At 35.1% G+C, this 22,683-nt stretch overlaps 1 protein-coding gene across 1 annotated transcript in view; it reads right to left on the reverse strand.

Moving 5' to 3' along the window:
* Positions 1-848: 848 nt before the first annotated feature.
* Positions 849-22,683, reverse strand: part of LOC108766864 (uncharacterized) — a 37,642-nt gene continuing 15,807 nt past the window's right edge. The window contains exons 4-7 of the mRNA XM_018516399.1: positions 4,851-5,087; positions 2,545-3,410; positions 2,041-2,323; positions 849-1,858 (exon numbers count right to left, since the gene is read on the reverse strand). Coding sequence (XP_018371901.1) covers positions 1,668-1,858; positions 2,041-2,323; positions 2,545-3,410; positions 4,851-5,087 — 1,577 coding nt within the window. The 3' untranslated portion in view covers positions 849-1,667. The remainder of the gene's footprint in view (positions 1,859-2,040; positions 2,324-2,544; positions 3,411-4,850; positions 5,088-22,683) is intronic.

Consider the following 22,683-nt stretch of genomic DNA (forward strand, 5'->3'; position numbering starts at 1 on the left):
AAAATAATTTCTTCTCTAGATCTGCAACAAAATTTGGGCTTTGGATTTCCTGTCATATGCTTAATTGCACAGGCTTGCGTAAAGAAAATTGTAGGATGAACAAAAATGACAAAAGGTTCCTCAAATATATATACTGATATACATGACTTCATTATTATTATTATTATTGATATTATTATTATTATTATTATTATTATAAAGCTATTATTAGTATATTATTAAGTTATTATTATTACAGAAAAAAAACTAGTATTATAACAATTAGATGTAAAAATGTCAATTTATTGCTATTTTTTATCCTAGATTATTTAATAAAAAAAGTTCGAAGAATTGGACAAAAGATATGACTGTCCTTTCGCCATTTTTTATTCTCTCCTGCATTTCCTTTGAACAAATTTAAATTTTTACGATTTCGTTTGTATATATTATCTGGCTAGGCCTTTACCTAGAGATAATCTCTGTCGTACAATTAATATACGATTGGATCCCTTTCGCTTCATTGATTCGGCATACATGTTAATAAACGTCGCTTCGCTTGTTAACTATACAAAAATCGTAGAACATTTTCATTCACTTTATAAAAATAAATCGTCTGCTAATTGCTAACTGGAGGACTTCGTTGCGTCGTATTCGGTAAATTCTATTTCGTAAATGGTCAAATTTTCTCTTAATACGTTTAATTCATCTATTTTCTTTATTTATATATAAGTAAACTTAAAAATGCGATTTTATTGAAAGCTTCGATGATACAAACATTGATATAATATTGATCTTTTTATACTAATTTTATTGTAATTTGACAATTTATATGTATGCACATACATTTAATATATATTAAAAATTATTATACATCTGTAGTCTTAATGAAAGATGTACTTATCTCTCACTAACCAATGTGTAACATCAGAATTATTCAGCCTATAATACTTCTGTAACATACACACATCTCGAACACAAACTAACATTTACGTTGATATCATAATTTCCCATTCAACAATATAGACGTAATGATGACACATGTTACACATAACAAATACATTGTTGAATAGGCATCATAAATATGAGTTTACTAGTAAGACTGTAAGTATAAAATATACATATAAGTTTACTTATGCAGATAAAGAAAATAGATAAATTAATGTTTAAAGAGAAAAATTTGGCTTTAATATTATATCGATGGTTTTAATAGATAACGTTAGACGACGATTATGAGTTTATCTATAAATATTAATGCTTAACATAGCGAGTACCGAATAGATCGGCTATACAATTAAAACGCGTTTTGATTCGACAGTGTCCGCCTCACCGTTTGATTATATTTGTCAAGTAAAAATGAGATTTTGCTTTTCCCGATTCGCTCTCTTTGCGTGTTTTACATTAATAAAGAACTAGTTTTTCATATCATCCTTATATATATCGAAAAAGTAAAACGGAAATCGTGTTTATAAGCGCGTTTCATTAACCATATCCTAAATCCTCAATTTGGATATGAATCGAAGTTTAAAAGAATAGAGGTAAGTCACGTCACAGTGTGTCTACCTCGATCTTTCGCGTATTATTACCAGCAATAATTGATATTGCTACCTTGTGAATATTCTCGAAAGATAAAAAGTCAAATTCGTGAAACTTCAGCAAATAGAAAAATTGTTACGACGTTCTTTATGAATTCACGTGACGGGTTGCCTCGAGACGGAGGGATTAACCGGTGCCAGGCTCAAAGTTTCTTTCTTCTTCCTACTCACGCGACGTCCCACGTGTAGGACAACGTCCCCAGCCTTCACAGACTTGAATTCGGCGATTGCCTCGGCGTGGGTCATACCGTGAAGAGGTTTCGAATTTATTGACAAAATTTCGTCCCCTGCAAGTATGGCGAATTTTGTGAGATATATATATAACTTTATTTAAATAAAGTTATATGTTCAGCCTTAATTTTTAAAACTAAAAAAAGATGAAGATTAAATTGAACCGAGATTAAAGTAAATCTACTTTAACTGTGGACTTCAAGGTTCATAGGATTAAAATTGTGAAATATAACTTTACCTTCCTTGACAGCGCCTAAGTCAGCAGCTTGGCCGTTGGGGAAAACAGTTTTCACATAAATTCCCATGTTTCCGCGAGGACTGTCGGTACCGCCGACGATACTGAAGCCAAGTCCTTTGTGCCCAGGACCCTTGAGAAATCTAGCGGTCAGTATCGTAAAAGATGCACCGCCTTTACTTGGTCTTGGTAAAGTACAAAAACGCGACTCCTCTCCTTCGGCGGCTTCGTCGATGTCTTCAAGTTCTGAATCGGTATTCAAACCTTCATCCGCGTCTTGAGTACCCTAAAAAAAATTGCGTTGTATATACTTAAACCGTAAGAAAATTTACGTGCGAATAATACTCAATCGTCTGAATTGAATTCTTTCGTTAACATTTTAGCTGTACTATTTAGTTGCTATTATTTACAATAATATTTAAATTTCTCTGTAAAATATTCACGCAACTTTAACATTTGCTAATCTTTAGTAGAAATCTTTTTTTTTTTTAATCAGAATTTACTCACTTGCCAAGTTTTCAAGTTTGTACCCGAAGAGCTAGGGATATTCGCGACACTTCTACTGTTGAGCCTCCTTGGGTTTCTCTTACCAGAACTTCTCTCCATACCCAAACTAGCCGGTGCATCCTCCTTGTTACCATTGACTGAGCTCAACGTAGCCTCACCTGAGTAATTATTCACCTGTCCACCGACCTTAAAGTCGGTGGACCTCTTTCTGGGCGTCACTCTGGGTATGTGTATCTCCTCGAACGACGGCTCCGACTGATTTCTGATCTTCGCGCTCTGGAAGTGTACATTTTCGTACGAATGCTCTCTTGTCTCAGAGTTGCTCCTTGCTAAGTGTCGACCTGCGTACGGACTTCCTGAAGCCAGATCATCTCGTTGAGCACCGACTCGTTGAAAGCGCATGTTCTCGTAAGAGTGATCGTGCACGCTGGCCTCGCGGTTCTCCGAGTTGCTGCGTTGGAGAACAGGCCGGGTCCTCGAACAGCAGGACGATGGCGAGGACCTCGGGAACGCCACGTTCTCGTAGAGAATGTCTTTCTGCTCGTAGCTGTCCTGGGAATAGCCAAAGGTGTTGCCATTGCAATGAGGTGAGTTTGGGACGCTGCTCTCTGCCAGAGTCTCCAGGTTATCGTGAAAGGGATACGGTGGCAGGGACGCAGGCTCGCTCGAATCGTAACGATTGTCCTCGAAGGTCTGACTGGTAGACGAGGTAAGGGGACTTGGTACGTAGAAATTCGAGGCATTGTCCTTCTGTGGAGGAAACACCTCCGTTACACTCAGTGCCTTTCGCTTCCTGATGCCGGCGTTTATCTTGCTGAACTTGCTGCGAAGTACATGCTGGATGTCGGCGATACCTTTCGTCGTGCCTACAAATATATTTCTCATTATAAAGTATACATGCATAAATATAATAGGGTAAACTCGGGTATGATGGCCATAGTTTTTTAAAATGCAAAAAACGTACATTTATTCTTGTTACTTTTTAACAATATTTGGGATATTACTTTCATTGAAGCTTAAAGTAACAAATACTATCGAAATTAAAGAGAAAATACTTAACAGAACTTTAATTTTATCAAAATATTACAAAGTATGCATTGGCCATCTTATCTGATTTTTAGGGAAAAGATGGCCGTGTGTGTGTGTGTGTGTGTGTGTGTGATATTATAGGATAGTTGACCATACATGTTTTGTGTTAAAAAAATTCAAACAAAGATTTATTTTGTTAGAAAACCAAACAAAGAGTTCTATAATTTAAAAAAAAACAATGTTTGCATGTCTACTGCTTAGTTTTTGAAATGATTTTGCCACACATTTGGCAAACATCAACAAATGATGTAGCCACGTTTGCAACAGATGCATTGAATCCAGTCTACTTTTTCCATTGTGAGCTCATAATCCTCTTCACATCCAACACATACATTTGATAGAATACTATCTGATATACGTAATTTAATTTTTTGTTTCTCATTTTTAGAGTGAGCCATCTTACCCTAACTATAACGGAAAGATAGCCATAGTATTTATAAATAAATAGTGAAAATAAAGGTATTAATTATAGGTCACATTGCAATTTACGTACCTTTATTATGTATGTAATGTTGATTATGGCAGCTTAACTGTAATTTATTCGATATTATAACAGTTTTTAGCATACGCGTGTAAAACTTTACAGATAGTCGAAAGAAAAAATATTAGATAATATTTATAATATTGTTATTTTGAACAGTGTACTCATATGAACTACTGTAAATATTGATTATCTTTAAGAATGACTATAAAAATGCACTATTTATTAATTATTGGAGAAATTATGGCCTATGGCCATCTTTTCCGTATGGCCATAATATCCTAGTTTACCCTACCTAAAGTATACATGTAATATAAGCTTTCCCTAAAACGAAAATTATATTAATTTTTTTTAATGTTAAATTAATTTTCATTATCTAACTTTAATAGTTTTTTTCAGTTACCACATTTAGGCTTGGTTTTTCATTTGCTAGTTAACTTATAGCTAGGTTGTGTAAAAATTGTATTTCTATATATGATGGTTAATCACTAAACTGAGTTTTGTAAAATAACTTTTAAAATTACCATTACAAAATCATTAATATAGTAATTAGTACAGCTAAAGAAATAGAATTTTTACATTATTGTTAAATTAAGTCTATAAGTTAACTAATGAAAAATCGGGTCTAATTCTAAATAACTGGCTTAAATGGACATTTAAGGTATATGTTATTATATATCAAGGAAACCAGATTTATTCGCGAAAGTGATATCGTTTCCTGTCGATTCAAACTCACCTGGCAACCTCAGGGAACTAGTTTGCAATAGTTTTTTCGGTGAGCTACTATCCTGAAGACTTTTCGCAGCCGGCGAGGCTTCTCTGCTGGTCGGCGTTGATCTCACTGCGTGTATAACACCGTGATTCCCGCCACCCTGTATCAGCGCTTCCTGCGGCTCCGACGACTCCTGCACGGAGCATCTTCGCCGCAGTTTCCGCCAGCGCTGACTGATGCTTTTGTTCCACAGGTTCAAATCTAAAAAAGAGACAAAAAAAGTACTCAGAATGCGTCACTCGGGATTCTTGTTTAACCAAAAACGCCGGGAGTATCGTTTCTAAAAAAAAAATAAAGAAAAAGAGAAAGAAAAACACACCGTTCCGCTTCCCGGCCGTCAGGCTTTAACGACCGGAAACACTTATCTCTTCCCTGCGCGAGGTGGCACGGCATCTTTCTATTTACGCACAGATAACAAGTCCGGGACTAACGAAAAGGCGCGTCACGACGTGGATGAATGTAACGGTAACGATAGGACATTATCGAAGCAAAACAACGTTAAGCGTGCGATGACTCGTGCACGCATACAAAATGTATCACAGATATTCGAACACGGTACTACTGCTCCAAAATAAAATAATATCGACTCGATAAAATAATAATGCTACTACATTTCACTCATCGACATTCCTTAAAGTTTATTTTATTATTACAGTAATGTTCGCAAAAATGTAAGACATTTTTTTATCATTATTATATATATTATTTATGTTTTACATATTCCAGTACGATCGTATCCCATTATTTATACATTCCTATTATATAGGGAACGGAGAATGAAAAGAATTTTCATCTACGATATCTAACAATCAGGAAAAGAAAAAGAATAAGTTTTTTCTTCTTTTTTTTCCAAATATGTGGCTTATCGACGAGAAATTTTTTGACATTATGTCATTTGTACCATTATATATTTTAATCCTAGTTTGCTATACAAAAGTCAAATTGACTCAAATAAAAAATCTACACGAGTGAATTTTTGTAAACACTATTTTTTTATAATTAGAAAAATCTAATTTACAAATAATAAGGTAAATGCATACTTTAATCTTTTATATGTATATTAAAAATTATTTGACACTAGATAAGCTCATTTAATGGTATCTAAATAAGTACTTGTGTTATGGATTGTCCGGAAAAGATTCCAATCAGAAAAAAGAAACAGTAGAAATCTAGGTAACAACTTAATTTCCAATCGAAATTCATTCCAAATAATTCTATACATATCAAGAATATACTAGAAAAGTTATTGGACCTTACAGACCAGTGTGACAAACAAAAAAATATAGCAATGAAGAGTTAAATATTGTTAAACAAAAGTATGAAATGAGGCTCGAAAGAATTAATCAATAAAATATATATATATATAAGTCAATCAGAGCTAACACTAGCTGTTCGGGTGCACAAAAATCTCTTCATTCTCGTGTGAATAACAACAATGAAATAAATATACGTTTCAAACCTTTATTTTGAGCCCTTTTCAATATAAAATCTAATTTTAAATTACATGAGTGAACCTATCTAAGACTATAACTACACTGTTTTTATATTTTATGTAAGTTTTTTTTATATCATTGAAAAATTTCAATATTTATGATGATCACTTATTGGTTATTCTTTACATAGCAAATTGGTATTTGGATAAAAAAGAACGGGCGAATTTGTCATGGTTCATCACTTTAAATAATTTATTGCACTGACTTTAGTTATATTCTTAGATAGGTTTATTCATGTAATTTAGAGTTAAATTTCACATTGAAAAAACCCAAAATAAAGGATTGAAACGTATATTTATTTCGTTATTGTTATTCATACGAGAATAAAGAGATTTCTGTGCACCCGAACAGCTGGTGTTGGCTCTGATTGGCTTTTATACAATATATATTTTATTGTTTAAATATTATCAACTCTATAACAATTAAAATATTAAACCTACACTCTCTAATAAAAAAATTATAAAATCTAAATCTTTTTTTAACATAAAACATTAACTATTAAAACCTTTATACTTTTTAAAAAAGAATTTGGCGGTAGAAAATGAGGTAATAAACGTCGTATTTTGCCGCTCCAGATGAGAAAATTTAATAAATGCCTATCACGACAACTCATAAACGCATAAAATCTTCATGGAACTGTCAAGGAAGAAAGCGATTTATAAGCATCTCTGTCACGCGGTATACCCTCGTCATGCCAATTACGGTAACTCCGAACGTCAATTCCTCATTCCATCGCGCATATACCACCGACTCAATTACACCTCCCGTCGCAAACCACCGTGTAATCCAATCTAATTACAATTCAATATAGTTTCCATGTTCTCCCCGCAGCGTCCACGTGGCCGGAAAACGAGACCAAGCGCGAAGTAACATCAGTTCCGCGGGGTCGAGCCCCACTTCCTTCTTCCGCTCCCTCGACGCACCCTCGACGGCAACCTTGAAGAAAACCGGAGCATAACGTGCATCTCTCACGTGTACCGTCACGGCATCATGAATTATTAAAGACAATGGCAAACTTTCCAGTGGAGTCTGGTGGGGGTTCGTGAATTAACACGGCTATTAAAATCCAGCTCGCGGCCTCTCTTGACCGTCAACAATAACGTCGGTGCGACCGATGCTTGTCGTTTCGATACACTGATGCCGGCTGCCGTTCGCCGTTACCCCGGGGACGGGGGTACCGTCATCTTGTGCAAAACATACTTTCACTTCTCGTATCTCCGGATGCGTCCGATTTTACGAGGCCTTTTCACTGCGCCGCGTCAACCGGACGTTGCGCTCGCTGATACACTCTCTTTCGGCCACCTTGTGTAAATATTATGTATGTATAATATATATATATATATATATATACATGTATATACAAAACCATACACCGGTGAAACCACCTAATTGGCAGCTTCGTTAACGTCAACTCGCTACGTACGATGAGGAGATTATGACATCGGCTTTGCGACGCCTTTACCAAATTTTTATATCGCCTTCAAGGTATTTTATGATACTGGATATCATGGTGACGAAACTTTTCCGATCGAGGAGCCTTCCACGAAGCAGTGGATAAGTCTTTTGGTTCTTACACACAACTCCTATTCCAGCTACGGAAATTCCTGGAATACTTTACACGTCGTAGACATAGTATACCCGAGATGTCACTTGATCTTTGCTTAACCCTGAAATGTTCCAGAAGCGATGCAGTTGGAGGTGAAGTTCTTAGTGTCGCTCTTGAAAAATTTTACAAGACAAAAGAGGAATAATTAATATCGTATTCATAAATTTTTGACAGTTTTTTAAAAGAGGATGGGTACATAAATATTTAAAAGTCTTCCTTTCGCATCTTTGAAAGTTTCTCTTCGCGTTTCTCTTCTTAACTACGTTTATTTAATTTACACTATCACTGCCACGTTGATTGTTCCAACGTCTTTGTCTCCAAGATAATCTAATGCAGGATCAATAAGGCGGTTTAATCCCGAGACAGTTCCGTTAATAAAGTTCCTTGGGAAAAGCGTAATTAACGTTTGCCGGCGTCAGCTCCATGCAAATCAGTATCGATCACGCAGACTGTGGCAAATCAAATCCCGTCGTGGATAATGTCATCGGAAGTTGAAATCTCCCCTGTCTTGACAGCATCCTTTATAGCAGCAAATCCTGCGAATTTTGCTCAAACAATTTTCTCTCATAAGGAATATTTAAAAAATCCAATATTCCTCTAAAGTCTAAATGAATGATTATTTCCCCAGAATTAGAATTAATCTCGGGATTCTTTCAATGCAAATTCAAAAAGATAACATCCTTGCGGACGTAGAATTGTTTTCCAACACTGACACGATTTTTCGCGATCATTCCTTCTTTTTTGACACATTTTTTTAAATATTAGTAACTTCCTTTTCACAGAACAAATTTGAAAAGCTTGTACTAGTTCGGCTGTATATCATTTGCGACTCCAAGCGTAGTAGATCTGCGTAGAAATAGAAAAAGCCGATGACGTGTGTCAGCATCTCGATTCGCGAGCATAGTCAGGGTCAGCGATCGTCCTTCGAGTTCGGCGACGCGCGACGGATCTTCGCGATCGCGCGTAACTAGGTACTCCGTTTTCTCGATCGTGACGGCTGAGTCTCCGTTTCGGAAATCGCAGGATCTACACTGCGCGCGGTCTCGGCGTGAACTGAAAGGCCCTGTCCCCGGGCTTCACGTTCACGTTGTCGTGTGTAAGGCGTCACATGCGTGTGCGTGTGCCGGCGTGAACACCACACGTGCGCGGCTCTCTTGATACCTGTACATACTCGGTGACGCTGAATAAAAATACTTGTATGAACAAGTAATACTCACGCAGGCTAAAAAATGCGTTTTATTCCATAACTTTTCAATTTGGTGAGGACTAATTTTGGCCCACGTACTTATCGATTATTACAAATATTCCACACACACATACACACACATGCGACAAATCTTATTCTATTTTTTTTTATATTTAAACATTTAATCATGCGACAATTTTTATTCAATTTTTAACTATTATATATTGCGACATTTTTATTTTTCAATTGTAATTTTTATGTGTTACACTGAAGATGAACTAATGAAAGTTGAAACATTTGTATTTTAAATATTTATAACGATTAGATTTGGAATATAGATTAATTATTAGTAACAACTAGCTTTGACTCGTAGTCTTTCTTCTTTAACAAATTATTTTCTAAAAAATACTTGTATATCTGATCGATTCAAATTAAAAATCTTTTTTCTCCCAAAACGTTAAAAGATTTTTTAAATTAAATTATATATAGATTTATATATTCCAAAATAAAAAAAGATCAAATTAGGAATTATAATTCTTCAATACCGAATACTTACTCTATTAATCTTATCTACAATATTTTCATTGACATTCTTTACGATATATTATCTATAATACAATTTGTATTGGGTAAGTGCGTCTTTCTACATCAGACGTCTAAAAGAAATATGTTCAAGAAGCAATACTCTTAAATATCAGAGATACTCGAAGCACAAAAGATTTTGCAATTGTAAGTGATCGAATATCTAAAAATTATTGCAAATTATATTTAATACTTTAATTGTAACAAGATATTATGTAAAATGTCTAATATTAAAAAAATGTTTGTATTAACCTCGGAGAAGTAAATAAAATTCCTAATCGATTTTAAACAATTTTGAATTCGAGATTAAATTTTATCAACAATTCAGATTAATTTGTTTATAAAAATATCGAATATTGCGTATTGCTATATTTAAAACTGTTTTAAATCTCAGGGTAGTTCGGTTATTTGAAGGGAAGACGAGACGGTCCTTTTGTTAACGACCACCGTATACAAACTACAGACAGATCGTGTACTGATTGTGGGAGTTCCTCAGTGTGCGTTAGAATACGAGCGGTCTCTTTCGCTCAGGGACTTGTGAGCACGTGTATCGTCCACTCAAGCATACAACACGCACGCACACACGCTCGTATTAATGTACATCACGGCTGCGTGCACACCCTACGCGCTGTTGCATTCGTGTATCTCATGGTCAGGGCGGGACGCATTATGTTCTTTACAATGCAATAGTATAAGCGTGTCTTTCGTGCACGAGTCCACATGAAACATGGACGCACACAGAGACACTGAGAGGCGTAACGATTTTTGGACGGTAATAATAGGTATCACAGGCCAATTATAGTTAAGAATGACTACATTTTCTCCACCCAATCTGGCTCTCTTCTCCATCCACGCCAACACACTCGCACATACATACCTCTCCCTCACTCTCCAGAGCTTGAAATATCTACATATAAAAATAGCTAACGGAAGAAATAAAATAGCAAAATTAATTACGGACTAGTGTATATTGTTTTTTATTCCCATTTAATTACACCAAAAATCTAAGTATAAAGAAATTGAGATTTTATTTAATGAGATTTTCCATCTTTTAAACACAAGCAATATTTATATTTATAATACAAATAGTATTTTCTTCAGCTTACTCTCTTTTAAATTAAAGCTCAGTTCCCCTCAAGTATCATTTCGCTCGTCGAAAGATCATTCACCAACATTATCAATCTCACTGCAGAAGATTATTGTACGCAAATGGCGCTCCACTTTATATCGTCTTACATATGAAGAGCTTGTAGATAAATAAATAAACGGGAGTGACGGAGCTGTTGGCGAGTGACGATAAACGTGCTTTAAAGAGACACGCACGCAAGAGTATGTACGCACGCACGCACGCATGCATACGCGGCAAGCACGTGCACGCCGACAAATTACGTGCGTATGGGTGACTTAAGTGACACCGTGCGTGAGGTCAAGTCCGGAGAATGTTTCTTCTATTGCTCATTGTGTCTCAGAGGGCCTCTATGGCATATTCGATGTAAGTGGGTATCGCCCTCGATGGGAATTTGCACTGCCATTGAAACGGCGAAGGCGAAAGCCACTTGGTCTGGCGATTCTCAGACGCGGACAGTTTGCCTTTGTCATATTTTATAAATTATCGTATATTTTTTTACCAATATGAATTATTGAAAATTTCTGTATGCTTTACAAAAGTGATGCAATAAGAATATTTGCACTATATTGCATGCAAATTGGCAGAAAAGAAGATCAAATAGCTCTCAGTTTAATAATTTAAATTTAAAAATTACTGAATTATTATTAATTTTTTAACGCGCGAGGGCTTTAGGAACGACATAATGAAGTGTTATTTCCTAGAGTTTTAAAAAGAGCGAGACAAACTAAAAATAGCGTTTTGCAAATCAAAATGTTCTAAAATAAGAGAATTTATATTTAAAAACTTGTATGAAAGAGAGAGAACGTCCATGAGCACCTCTACTAACTGCTTTTAATTCCTGGCTTTCCACTTCACTTATCCCGGAAACTCGATGTTTAACATATAGGTATCGGAGTATATTATTATTTTTATACCTTACCCTGAACTTAGACGAAGAAAACGTCGTTATATAACAGCAATTAAATCATCAGACGTGTCAATTAAATGCCGCCTCGCAATTACGATCGAGCAACGCGCAGCGAGTGTATTTTCAGCGCAAAAAAGCTGCTTGGTCGTGGTAAAACCGATATTATTGTCCGAGTGCGGTTTCACGTCGGCTCTAGTTCAACTTACATAAAGCAACGAGTTGGCGATCAGGCACTCGGGAACCTGAGCATTCTTCTGGTACACGTCAGCGCGCAGAAAAGGAGCCGAAGAAGCGTTTCCCTTTCGAGAAAAGGAAGGAAGACAGAGACACGCGGGACCAAGAATGGGACGGAAAAGGGGCCCGTGGGGTAAAGTTGCAACACGTAGTAGACCAACGCGAGAGGAATGCGTAAACGGTACACCGTATAAGTAGCTCCGCTCGGTCACGACCAATTCCAGAAAGGCACGCATGAGAAATGCGGCGAGAAAAGGCCTACGCGTTCGCGAGCCTTCAAAATCCTAAGCAAAGGAAGTGTCTTGTCATATGGGTTTGGAAGAAAGATTCGTCACTCCCTCTTCAAGTTTTGATATCAAACAAAGTTAGAGAAGTTTACAACGGTTCTTTGAAAAAAGGATTAAAACATTTCTCCTTTTAAATAAATAAAGAACGGTACCAAAGCCATTGGTAGCAATATTATTTTAATCTTGCTTTCAGTTTTATTCAACGAATATAAAAAAACCTTTGGCATCAATCCAACAAACACAATTGAGATAATTACAATAATCGTGAGAAGGTGAAGAATGACTTCAGAAGAAGAGAATGACAAACTGAAGAAGAAGAGAATTCGCAGTATTAAAAGATAGCAAGGTGCAGTGAATATTAATTTAAAGTCATCGCAAAGTCGAGAAAAAATAACAATTATTAATTCTATCATGCAGTGCCGTTTTCTTAATTCAGTTAGGGCGTTGTAATATAATTGTAGAGACGTCAGAGTTCACAGTTAATGTCGGACGTCGACAAGTCCTGATTATGATGTTAATAGTGTTCCTTATTACACAAAAGCGAGATGACTGGGACAGATGGCTCACGTCCAAGGGACCTTTTGTTCCACGTTCGTACCGCGATGGGTTGTTAAATTCATCCCTCACGGTCACGGCAGCGTTGCATCACCGACGACGACGTAACGAAGTTCTCTTTCTTTCTCTCTTTCTATCTCCCTCTCGCAAGCTCGCGTTTACTCGGAAAGCACGGTATAATTTGTTCATGGCCACGATATTTTTATTTCGAGCAAGGTCAATGACGCGCCGGAGTCGTCAGTGCGTTGCTCTGCGTCGTTGATAATGGTATCGCGTGTCGCGCGCAGGTTCGCCTCTAGTTGCGGGATTGGGTACAAGTGGAAGGAAACGGCTGAATCAGCAGGGAATCGCGTGCATCGGGAAAACGAGCTCCAAGATTAGTAGAAGAGGCGTGCCACACGCCGTAACCCCGATGACGTTTAAAGCTTGATAACACTAATCTAATGGGCGCATATATACTATAAGCGGCATTTCTACACTGATACTTTGAGATGTAAAACTTGAGCTTTAAGTCTTAAGCAGTAAGAAATTGACCAATCACAGTTAAGTATGAGGAGAATAACTGATTATGATTAGTCAATTATTGGTACACAATATTGGCCTAATATTGGACCAATATATCTTTAATGTTTAAACAATGTATTACCAATAAATTGCTACCTGAGTTAATTCATCTTATTTTAGATAATTACTTTTTATGCATCGTTCTAATGTTAGATGCAACTTATTTTGCCATATGGCACACGTTGACAAAATCGTTATCACCAATAAATCAACAAACGCATACGACGAACAGACTGATCGTTGTATTATCAGCATAAACATATGCATTGGAAAATAATTTTAAAAATACTGCACTGATATCAGGAAGATATCATAATTATTTAACTTAATTTAAGCAAATATCTTGCCGTAGTTAAGATGTATGATTAGAATAATCCATATAAAAGATTTGATATCAAAAATTGTGGCGCCAGGTTAAATTCTGTTAATGCAATGTTATAATAATTTCTTACTGTACAAAGAACATACAACATAATTTACTTAATTCTAGTGATATACATCATTTATATAAAAGATTTGGTATGTATCATTTGTATGAAAGATTTGATATCGATAACTGGAATCAAGTTAAATTCTATTATCTTCTTATTCCACACTGAAAGAGAAAAATGTTTGATATTTGCAACTATAATTACATATTACTATAATTATAAGTATTACTGCTATAATAATAATAGTAGTAACTATGTATACAGTTCTAGCAACAAATATATATAGTTGGCAACCTAAAATAACTATAAATATAATTATTATAACCATAAAATAGTTGAAATTATCATAAAAATTATTCAAGAGTGACTATAATTTTATAGTAATATTTTGGGACAACCATATCTTTTATAGTTGTTCCAAAATGTAACTATAAAATTATAGTCACTCGAATCATTTTTATGATAATTTCAACTATTTTTTTTATTATGGTGATAATAATTATATTTATAGTTATTTTTTAGGTTGCCAACTACATATATTTGTTGCTAGAACTGTATACATATAGTTACTGTTATTATTATTATTATAGCAGTAATACTCATAATTATAGTAATATGTAATTATAGTTACAAATATCAAACAGTTTTCTCTCAGTGCAATTTCCCGAAAAAAGTAAAAGTAATTTTAATTTTTCTTAAAAAATATTTTCATTCAATACAAATGACCACATCGTCGTATTACTATTATTAAAAAAGGTAAAAAAAGGTGCTAAGCATACAATGCTTTTCGAATAAAACCTAAGTATTCAACCCAATTAAAATAGTAGTTTTAATTTTTCTTCAAGGATATTCTTATTGAAGGTCTTCTTATTCCAATCCAAGTAATGACAACTTTAATTCTCAAAAATTATTACTCTTCGAAAAAAATTAATGTATCAAAAATGAAAAATCAAAACCTAGATGCTACAATCTTAACTAATCAAGTTAAATTCCATCAAGTTAAAAATTAAAACAAATGGTACTGTCTCTTGTTATTTATTCAAACTTACCTTTTAAAAACAGATAAAAAATATGATAAAATAAATACCGAAAGATTCTACTGTATTTAATTACGACTTTCGCAATAAAAATAACGCAATGTAAGTTAAACATAAATCGGTAAGCTCCTCTTACAAAAACAGAATTAAAATGACAAGAGAGAGTTAATTTCCATAAGACGGAATGTTTAATCTCTGAAATTGTAACTCAACAAACAAATTTTCACCGATCCGTTTTAATTCAAACCATCTTCTCCATCATCAATGTGAGTTCCCTTGCGCAACGCGGTGACTTATACAAACTCTTTCGTATTCTTATGCAAATCTCCTATCGCCTTCGTCGCGGCAAGCAGAGGTATTGTAATCTTTTCAGTCAGTACTTCCAATAACTTTCGTCGCGTAATATTACGAGGCGCATCGCCCTGCTCCATTGTCCGCGACATTTCAGCGGCGCACTTTTGTCGACGGTGCGAATTGTTCGGAACGTGTCCGCGGTATAATCGAGTAACTGTACGCAGACAATAGCCGAGGCCGCACGGTACGCATCGTTGACTCCAATTATGTGAGTTCTCAACCTCGGCGTCGCCGGTCACTGTCGCTGCTACCACGATTACGCGACCGTCTGTGTATATTATCGTACTTTTAGATTCGAGCAATTGGATCGACCACTTGTGTTTTTGCAGACGCGTCATCCCCTGTGAAATCTTATTTTATCTATTTAAAAATTGGTAACAAATAAATATCAACTATATTTAACGATAGAACACTTCTATTGGCTGACTTAATTTGTCATTTAGATCATTGCGATCTAAAGGTTACAGATGCGTCAATTTTTTTTATTAAAAATAGACCGTATTTAGTAAGGAACAATAAAAAATGACGAACCAGCTATTCTTCCGATGTGAGTGTTCTTAACGACGCGATTGGAACCGACATAACAGCGAATGGCAATTGTCGTGAGATAACATTCGCATTTCCGCTAAAAATATCAGCGAAATCGTTTTCATGTATCCGCGTAACATCGCATTCGTTCAGCCCGAGGCCACGCACAAATACTCACGCACACGATATTTATGTACAAGAAAAAATATCTAACATCCGTTTTTACCGTTACCATCATTTGTGGTCTTCAGCATTTGTAAATGAAAAATGTGCCGATTTATTAATTTAAAAAAAGAGATGGTGACATTGCCTTTAGGGAAGTGAACCTCTACGGATCGATAATTATATGCCCTATCTCTTTCTCTGTGAAAAATATGAAACTTTTCAAGCATGAAAGAATTACTATGTCCAAACGTTTTGTAACTCAACGAGTTAAAAATAGCAGCTGGACAAGATAACATAAAATGTAAATGTTACGTAAGAAACTTGTGCAAAAGCAAGATAAGCATCTACAGGTGAATTACAAATGGAATGGATGAATAGATGATCAAAGTAAACGATTACATATGATAGACCAATTGAAAATGGAAATGAACAGGAAGACGAAGTCCAGGTAAGTGTTCTGCAAAGACGAAGCAAATGCAGCAAAGGGACTCAGTGTGAGTCAGTAAACTCATCGAAATGTAAAGAGTGGAAACTACCGGCTCGTATGATTTCCACCAACCATAGAAACGAGCGCCCATGAATGGACAAAGAAAAGATCGCAATGGTGAACGAGGAAACTGAGGGATTCGCGGTATTATGCCGTGGAAAATAAATTACGTTCAGCGCACTGGCTTTTATATCCCGGCAGGTATTCTCCGCTGAGATACGTGAGAGAATGCGAACGCACTTAGCAATATGTACACGAATTATGGATGCGAGCACAGCATGACGTGAATGACTTTTGACGAGTGGTTCAGTCGTCTCCATTGTAGCGGTATTCTATTGAAACTCTTTCAGATATCCGTTATTCATTATTACATCACAAGTTACAAAACAAAAATTATTAAATTATTAAATAATAATATTTGACAGCTACTCCGTAATCAGCACGAAAAAAATGTCCTAATACAGATTAGGGGAGAGTGGTCTAAATCGGACCGTATTTCAAATAAGACCTTTTTAATTTAAATGAATACGGTTAAGCAGATTTGTGTACTATTTATAATGTAAAGTCCTTATAAGACACCGAACATGTGATAGCAGTTTGATAGTTCTCTGTCATAACATTCATAAAATAAAGGCAAATATGTATTTTCAACCATCGTGCGAAAATTTTTTTAAAAGAGAAAATCCTTGTGAATCATTATTTAAAAAGTGTTAAAAATTTGAAAAGTAATTGATTTAAGATAATTAAAGAGTAGAATTCTAATTCTAATTTAATTAATTTAAAATAATTAAAGAGTAGAATTTAAAGTGTAGAATTCAAAAATATCAAGCATTTCGATCACTTTTGCGGTTTATTGTAAAATTTGTTCCAAAGTTTGAAAGGACCCGTATCCAAATCGGACAGTATAGTGAATAACTTATAGGCCTGGTTGTAGTACTGGTGATCAGATCTGATCCAAGCAATTAAATCAGTACAATATCATGAGTCATCAGACTCAGATTAGTTGAGTTTTATTGATTTCAATTCTAATAATATAAATAGTCAGTAATTTCTTTTCCGAAAAAATGTTTGACTATCAAATTGCTCAATACTACTACTTTTTACTCAACTTTTTACTGACAATACTAAGAAAAATATATTAAAATATTTTAAAATTCTAAAATATTTTAAAAATTAAAATATTTTAAAAATCTAAAACTTTATAAAAATAGAAGTTTTCGATTTAAACCAGGGGATGGTCTGATTTGAAACCGTAGGTTCTAAATCAGACCGGAAAAAGCGTTTTTACATTTTCTATTATAGTTTAATACAGGTGTGAAATACGTCAAAATAATCTCAAGCAGAAATGAAGGGAATTAAATGATCTTTTCAATGGCACCTTCGATTTTACGATCAGACTTTATTTACGCCTTATACACTGAGAAAAAATGCTGTTGATTCAATTAAAGTCTATATTACGGGCTGTCACTAACATAAGTGATTAATTCATGTATATTTTTATTGATACAAAGGCAGACAATAAATTATTATTTCAATAATCAAGCCTTTACATCAATAAAATATACGCATGAATTAATCACTTATGTTAGTGACAGCCCGTAATATAGACTTTAATTGAATCAACAGCATTTTATTCTCAGTGTAGAGAGCAAAAACTACAAATAGGTCCGATTTAGACCACTATACTCCTCTATATTAAAATATGTATTTATTTTTTATTTTAGATATCTAGCTGGGATCATAATTTTCGTAATAAATTCCTTGTAAATTTTTAAGATCATTATTAGATATCAATATTAAATTAATTATCAGTTTAATAATGCGCATGTCACAGCTTTGACATAAAATTGCATTTCAAGATTTTATTCTAATTTTTACAATAAATTCCGTTCCAAAACTTTGTAATAATTATTACAATATAACTTTGTGTAGTAATTAATTGACATTGATATAATTATTTAACATACGTACTGCAAAAACACTTTAATAAATAAAAATTCAAAAGCTTGAGACGAATTTTAAGTACATATTAAAGTATTAACGAGACGATATTTCTTCAAACTGTTAATATAGCGCACTAAACCGCATTGCTTAAAAGGTCATGCAAACGTTAATTGATCGGTCGTGTCAACGTTCGCTGACCAAGAAAAGGATTATTCAGACAGGAAGTTCTACCTTTCTACGCCGAATTTCAATCAGCCGGATAACTACCGTTCGAGCTTCCGGTCCATTTCGTTAACCGCGAATATCTCCCAGGTACGCGCAAAGAAACCGCGAACTTCCTGCGCAAATAAACACTGCGGCCTGAGAACCGGTGAAATCCAATTGGACGCAATTTATTTATTATTGTCGTTTCTTTTTCCAGAAATCGCTCTTTCAATTATAAATATTCAATAATAAATTAAATTAAATTAAATCAAATTAGTATTAGGAACTATTCTGTTAAATAATACCAGTTGCTAATAAAACTAACTATAAGGTATCTGTAATTAAAAAGTTTTCATATCATCAGCATTCTTGATTCAAATTATGGCAATTTAAAAACAATGTTTCTAATTAATAATTCATTCCATTTCTATCAAAAGATCATTAGAAAAAGTTGCGTATAATTAAGTTTTCAAGTTCTACAGCTATCCAATAATTAAACTTCTACGCGATTTTGCATAGTACAAGTTGCTAAAGAGAAGCCCGTCGAAAGTAATGGCTTTATCAAACTGGAGCTTGCCTCCCTCAGGCAACAGTGAGAAAGGAGAAACCGTTTTAGTTCCAAATAGCGGCAAACGAGGAACAATCTCGGAGGTTAAACCGGGCGGTCAAGTAATCCGAAACTTTTGCCTTTCTCTCGCGGGTTCGATTCGAGGCGTGTCGTTTAACCAGAGGAGCTATCATCTCCGACGCAATCGCGTGACCGACCGTCTCGGCAACGCTGGAGCTTCACCATCGGCTAATGTCATCGCGCGCAGCGCGGCGAATTGTCACGCACGACAATGCCCGCGACGCGAGAGAAGACAAACGTCGGTCTCTCTCCCTCCCTCCCTCCCTCCCTCCCTCTCTCTCTCTCTCTCTCTCTCTCTCCCCCTCTCTTTCTTTTTCTTGTTTCCCATGAGGATACCATCCGACACACCGCATCTTCCCGGAATCTCTCATTATGTCGCGGTCACACAGCCGCGCGGGAACTGCGCAAGTAATAATTTGGTATCTCGGTACCGCACGACCCGACCGCCGATAGGATTATATCGCCACCGTGGCAATTTGTCAGTCTGTGATATAATTCGGTGGTGCTCCAAAGCCCATGATTTTCGCGATTCGAAAAGCAAATTTTTTTTTTATGTCTGTGTGTGAAGAGGCATTCAGCTTTCTTTCTCTTCCCATGAAATTATTACAGAAGATATATATGAAAAAGATACTTTTCTCTTTTACATATTTTGTGTAATTTCATTATATTTTATTTATATTTTTTTCTATAATAATTTGTAAAAAGAGAAAAGATACTTTCCTTGTTATGAAGAAGAATATTCTTCACAGCATCGTGAAAGTAAAATAACATCTGGAGCAATAAGAATGTATGATACACATGAATTACACGCTTTACACATCGCACATTGATTCAAGATGCGATAATCGGAGTGACTATTACATACGTTACGTTTCATCTCAACAGAGTAATAACGGTAATTTCCAGAAGCACAGATGCGAGACAGCAGGGAGCCTCAAGGAGATGCTCTCGCCCTTTTTTAATTGCCGGAAGATATGTCGCAAGAAGATTACGCAACCCTAATTTCCGATTATTAAAATCCTTAGTGTTAATGCCGCACGCCATTATTTACGCAACCGTCGAGCAGCTCATTATTTGTGTAATTAAAATTTAATGGCGAGGAGGATGTTACTCGGGTCGTGCGCTGAGACGCATGGTACAATATATAAGAATAACTTCTTGATAAGAATTCTTTCTCGTGTGGAATGTAAGCTGCGATAAACAGGCGCCTGACCGCCGCATACAATCCGTCCGACGACAGACTTCCTCTGTTATTCAACATTGCGCTAAATGTCTCATTACGATCATCACCACTTTATCATTTGCAATAAACATTTCGATTTCATTTCGTGTATTTTTTATTTTATTTATCCCTTACTTGATCATCTAAAAATCTAAATTGTTTGCTGCGTAATATTAAAATAAGTAAATAGAGTTTATATACATAAATTAATAAAAAAATTTCGACAACTTATTTTTCCTCGCTTGTCGAGTTATTGAATATTGTCATGTTAAAATAGGTCACGCTTAATACGAGAACGGAAATGACGAACGCGTATTGCGATTTCTTTGCATAATTTTACGTAGTGTCGAAGAAGCGCACAAAGCCCGCATTATATCGATTTACTCGGCATTATCTTTTATTGAGTATAAACAGGGGTGCAAGTATCGGGGATGTTATCACAGCCAGTCGAGCAAAAGTCGCCGACTGGCCTCTGAGTTTTGCGTTGCAAATCGGGAGACTGAATGAGCTACAATAGCATTAAAAGGATAAGAGAGAAAAAGCGACGCATTTGTGAGCCGAGTGTATTTAGGCTCCGAAAATGAATGCAATGTAAATTTAACGTTCACCTCCGAGTCCCGTAAACATATCTCGAGCACAGAGGACACTCGGATGTTTGAAGTACGGCAGAATGGAAGTACTCTCTCACTCGCGCATGTGCCGAAGTGCCTGTAATTAAGCACATAACAAGGCTTGTTTACGCCGAGTAAGTCCGACCGGTCCTCGTAATCTCCAGAGCCGCTTAGTCTGCCGTTTTAATCTTTTCTCGTGGCGCACAGTCATCCACGGTATGTGCGACGTGTCCCTACACCGTGTGCCCGTAAATAGAAACTTTCGCTGCGCCGGCATTGTTCTCGATCACGACACTCCCGAAGCTTCGTTAAACACGGCCGGTTTCAAAGAGCGTGGGAGATTAAACGGATCATTGATCGCAGAGGGGCATACGGAAGTCCAATTCTGCAAAACCACTCGGTAGAATCAGTGGAAAATTTCATCGAGGTTCAAAGTAATCGTATAATTATACAAAAAAAAAACAACAATTGAATCGATTAGATTTTTATAGTTTTGAATTGAGCGCGAAATAATACTTGCATCAATACAAATTCAATCAAATCAAGATTCAAATCTTTGAAACAAAATTACAATATTTTTGCTTATGTATAAGAATATTGTTATCAATTTAAGATTAACTTTTTTCTGTACAAAAGTTTAGTAAAAGAACAGAGAGTAAGATACCAATTAATACCAATTACTAATTATTATATTCGTGAACGTTTTTGAGAGAAATCAGTCTGTTTTCTGATGACAAATCGAAATTCTGGTGTTCGCATTCACTTTCGAGAAATGGTCCCAAGGTTTATTCATGTGCGACAGGGTGAAAATGTCAGGCATTTACCACGCGAGCATCGTAGATTTCTCTCACCTTTGCTGTGCATTTTGCTTATAAATAGCTCGACAAACAGCGCAGCAAATCAACATCGATTTGTATAATGATCATGAAAGGCCTTATCACGTAAATTATAAATCACGTAAATATAATATCACGTAAATTATAAATCATCTTAGTCGCGATTTATACCATCTATTCATATCTCGTCGTCATGTAAAATAAATACGAACTAGCAATAAATATATTTAGACTTCAAATTCTGTAGAATTTAAATTACATCATAAATTACGTACAATTATTCGACAATAAATTATACGCTTGACATGTAAGTCATGTACTCTAATATTAAATTAAATAACAGTTGATTTGATAAATAAAAAATTTTTCTCTTAATATTGTCAAGATATCACAGATATCAATTATAATACTCAACGTCAAAACCTTTCAAATTATAATAAATAAAAGATGAATTATCCTTTTTTCAGTTTAATAAATTTTTTAAATAAGTTGAAAATCCAACCTTCAAATTTATTTGAACTCTGTTCCATCAAAATTATAATCAAGACTTAATTTTCAGAAATATTCTGAAATTATAGAATACTCGCGACACATATAATATTCATTATCTCTGCAAAGGAAAAATGGGTTCTCTATACATGTATACTTCCAATAACAAAATCTTATGTTTTATTTCACAATATTTTATAATTTTGCAATATAACTCAAATTCTTATATTTTGTTATATTCTTTACTAAACCTAAAAATATTATTATATTCATTTTCAAGTTTTATTATTATTAAAAGTACTTATCAATATTAAGTTT

The sequence above is a fragment of the Trachymyrmex cornetzi genome, unplaced genomic scaffold (genome assembly GCF_001594075.2).
Source record: "Trachymyrmex cornetzi isolate Tcor2-1 unplaced genomic scaffold, Tcor1.1 scaffold637, whole genome shotgun sequence".
Lineage (NCBI taxonomy): Eukaryota > Metazoa > Arthropoda > Insecta > Hymenoptera > Formicidae > Trachymyrmex > Trachymyrmex cornetzi.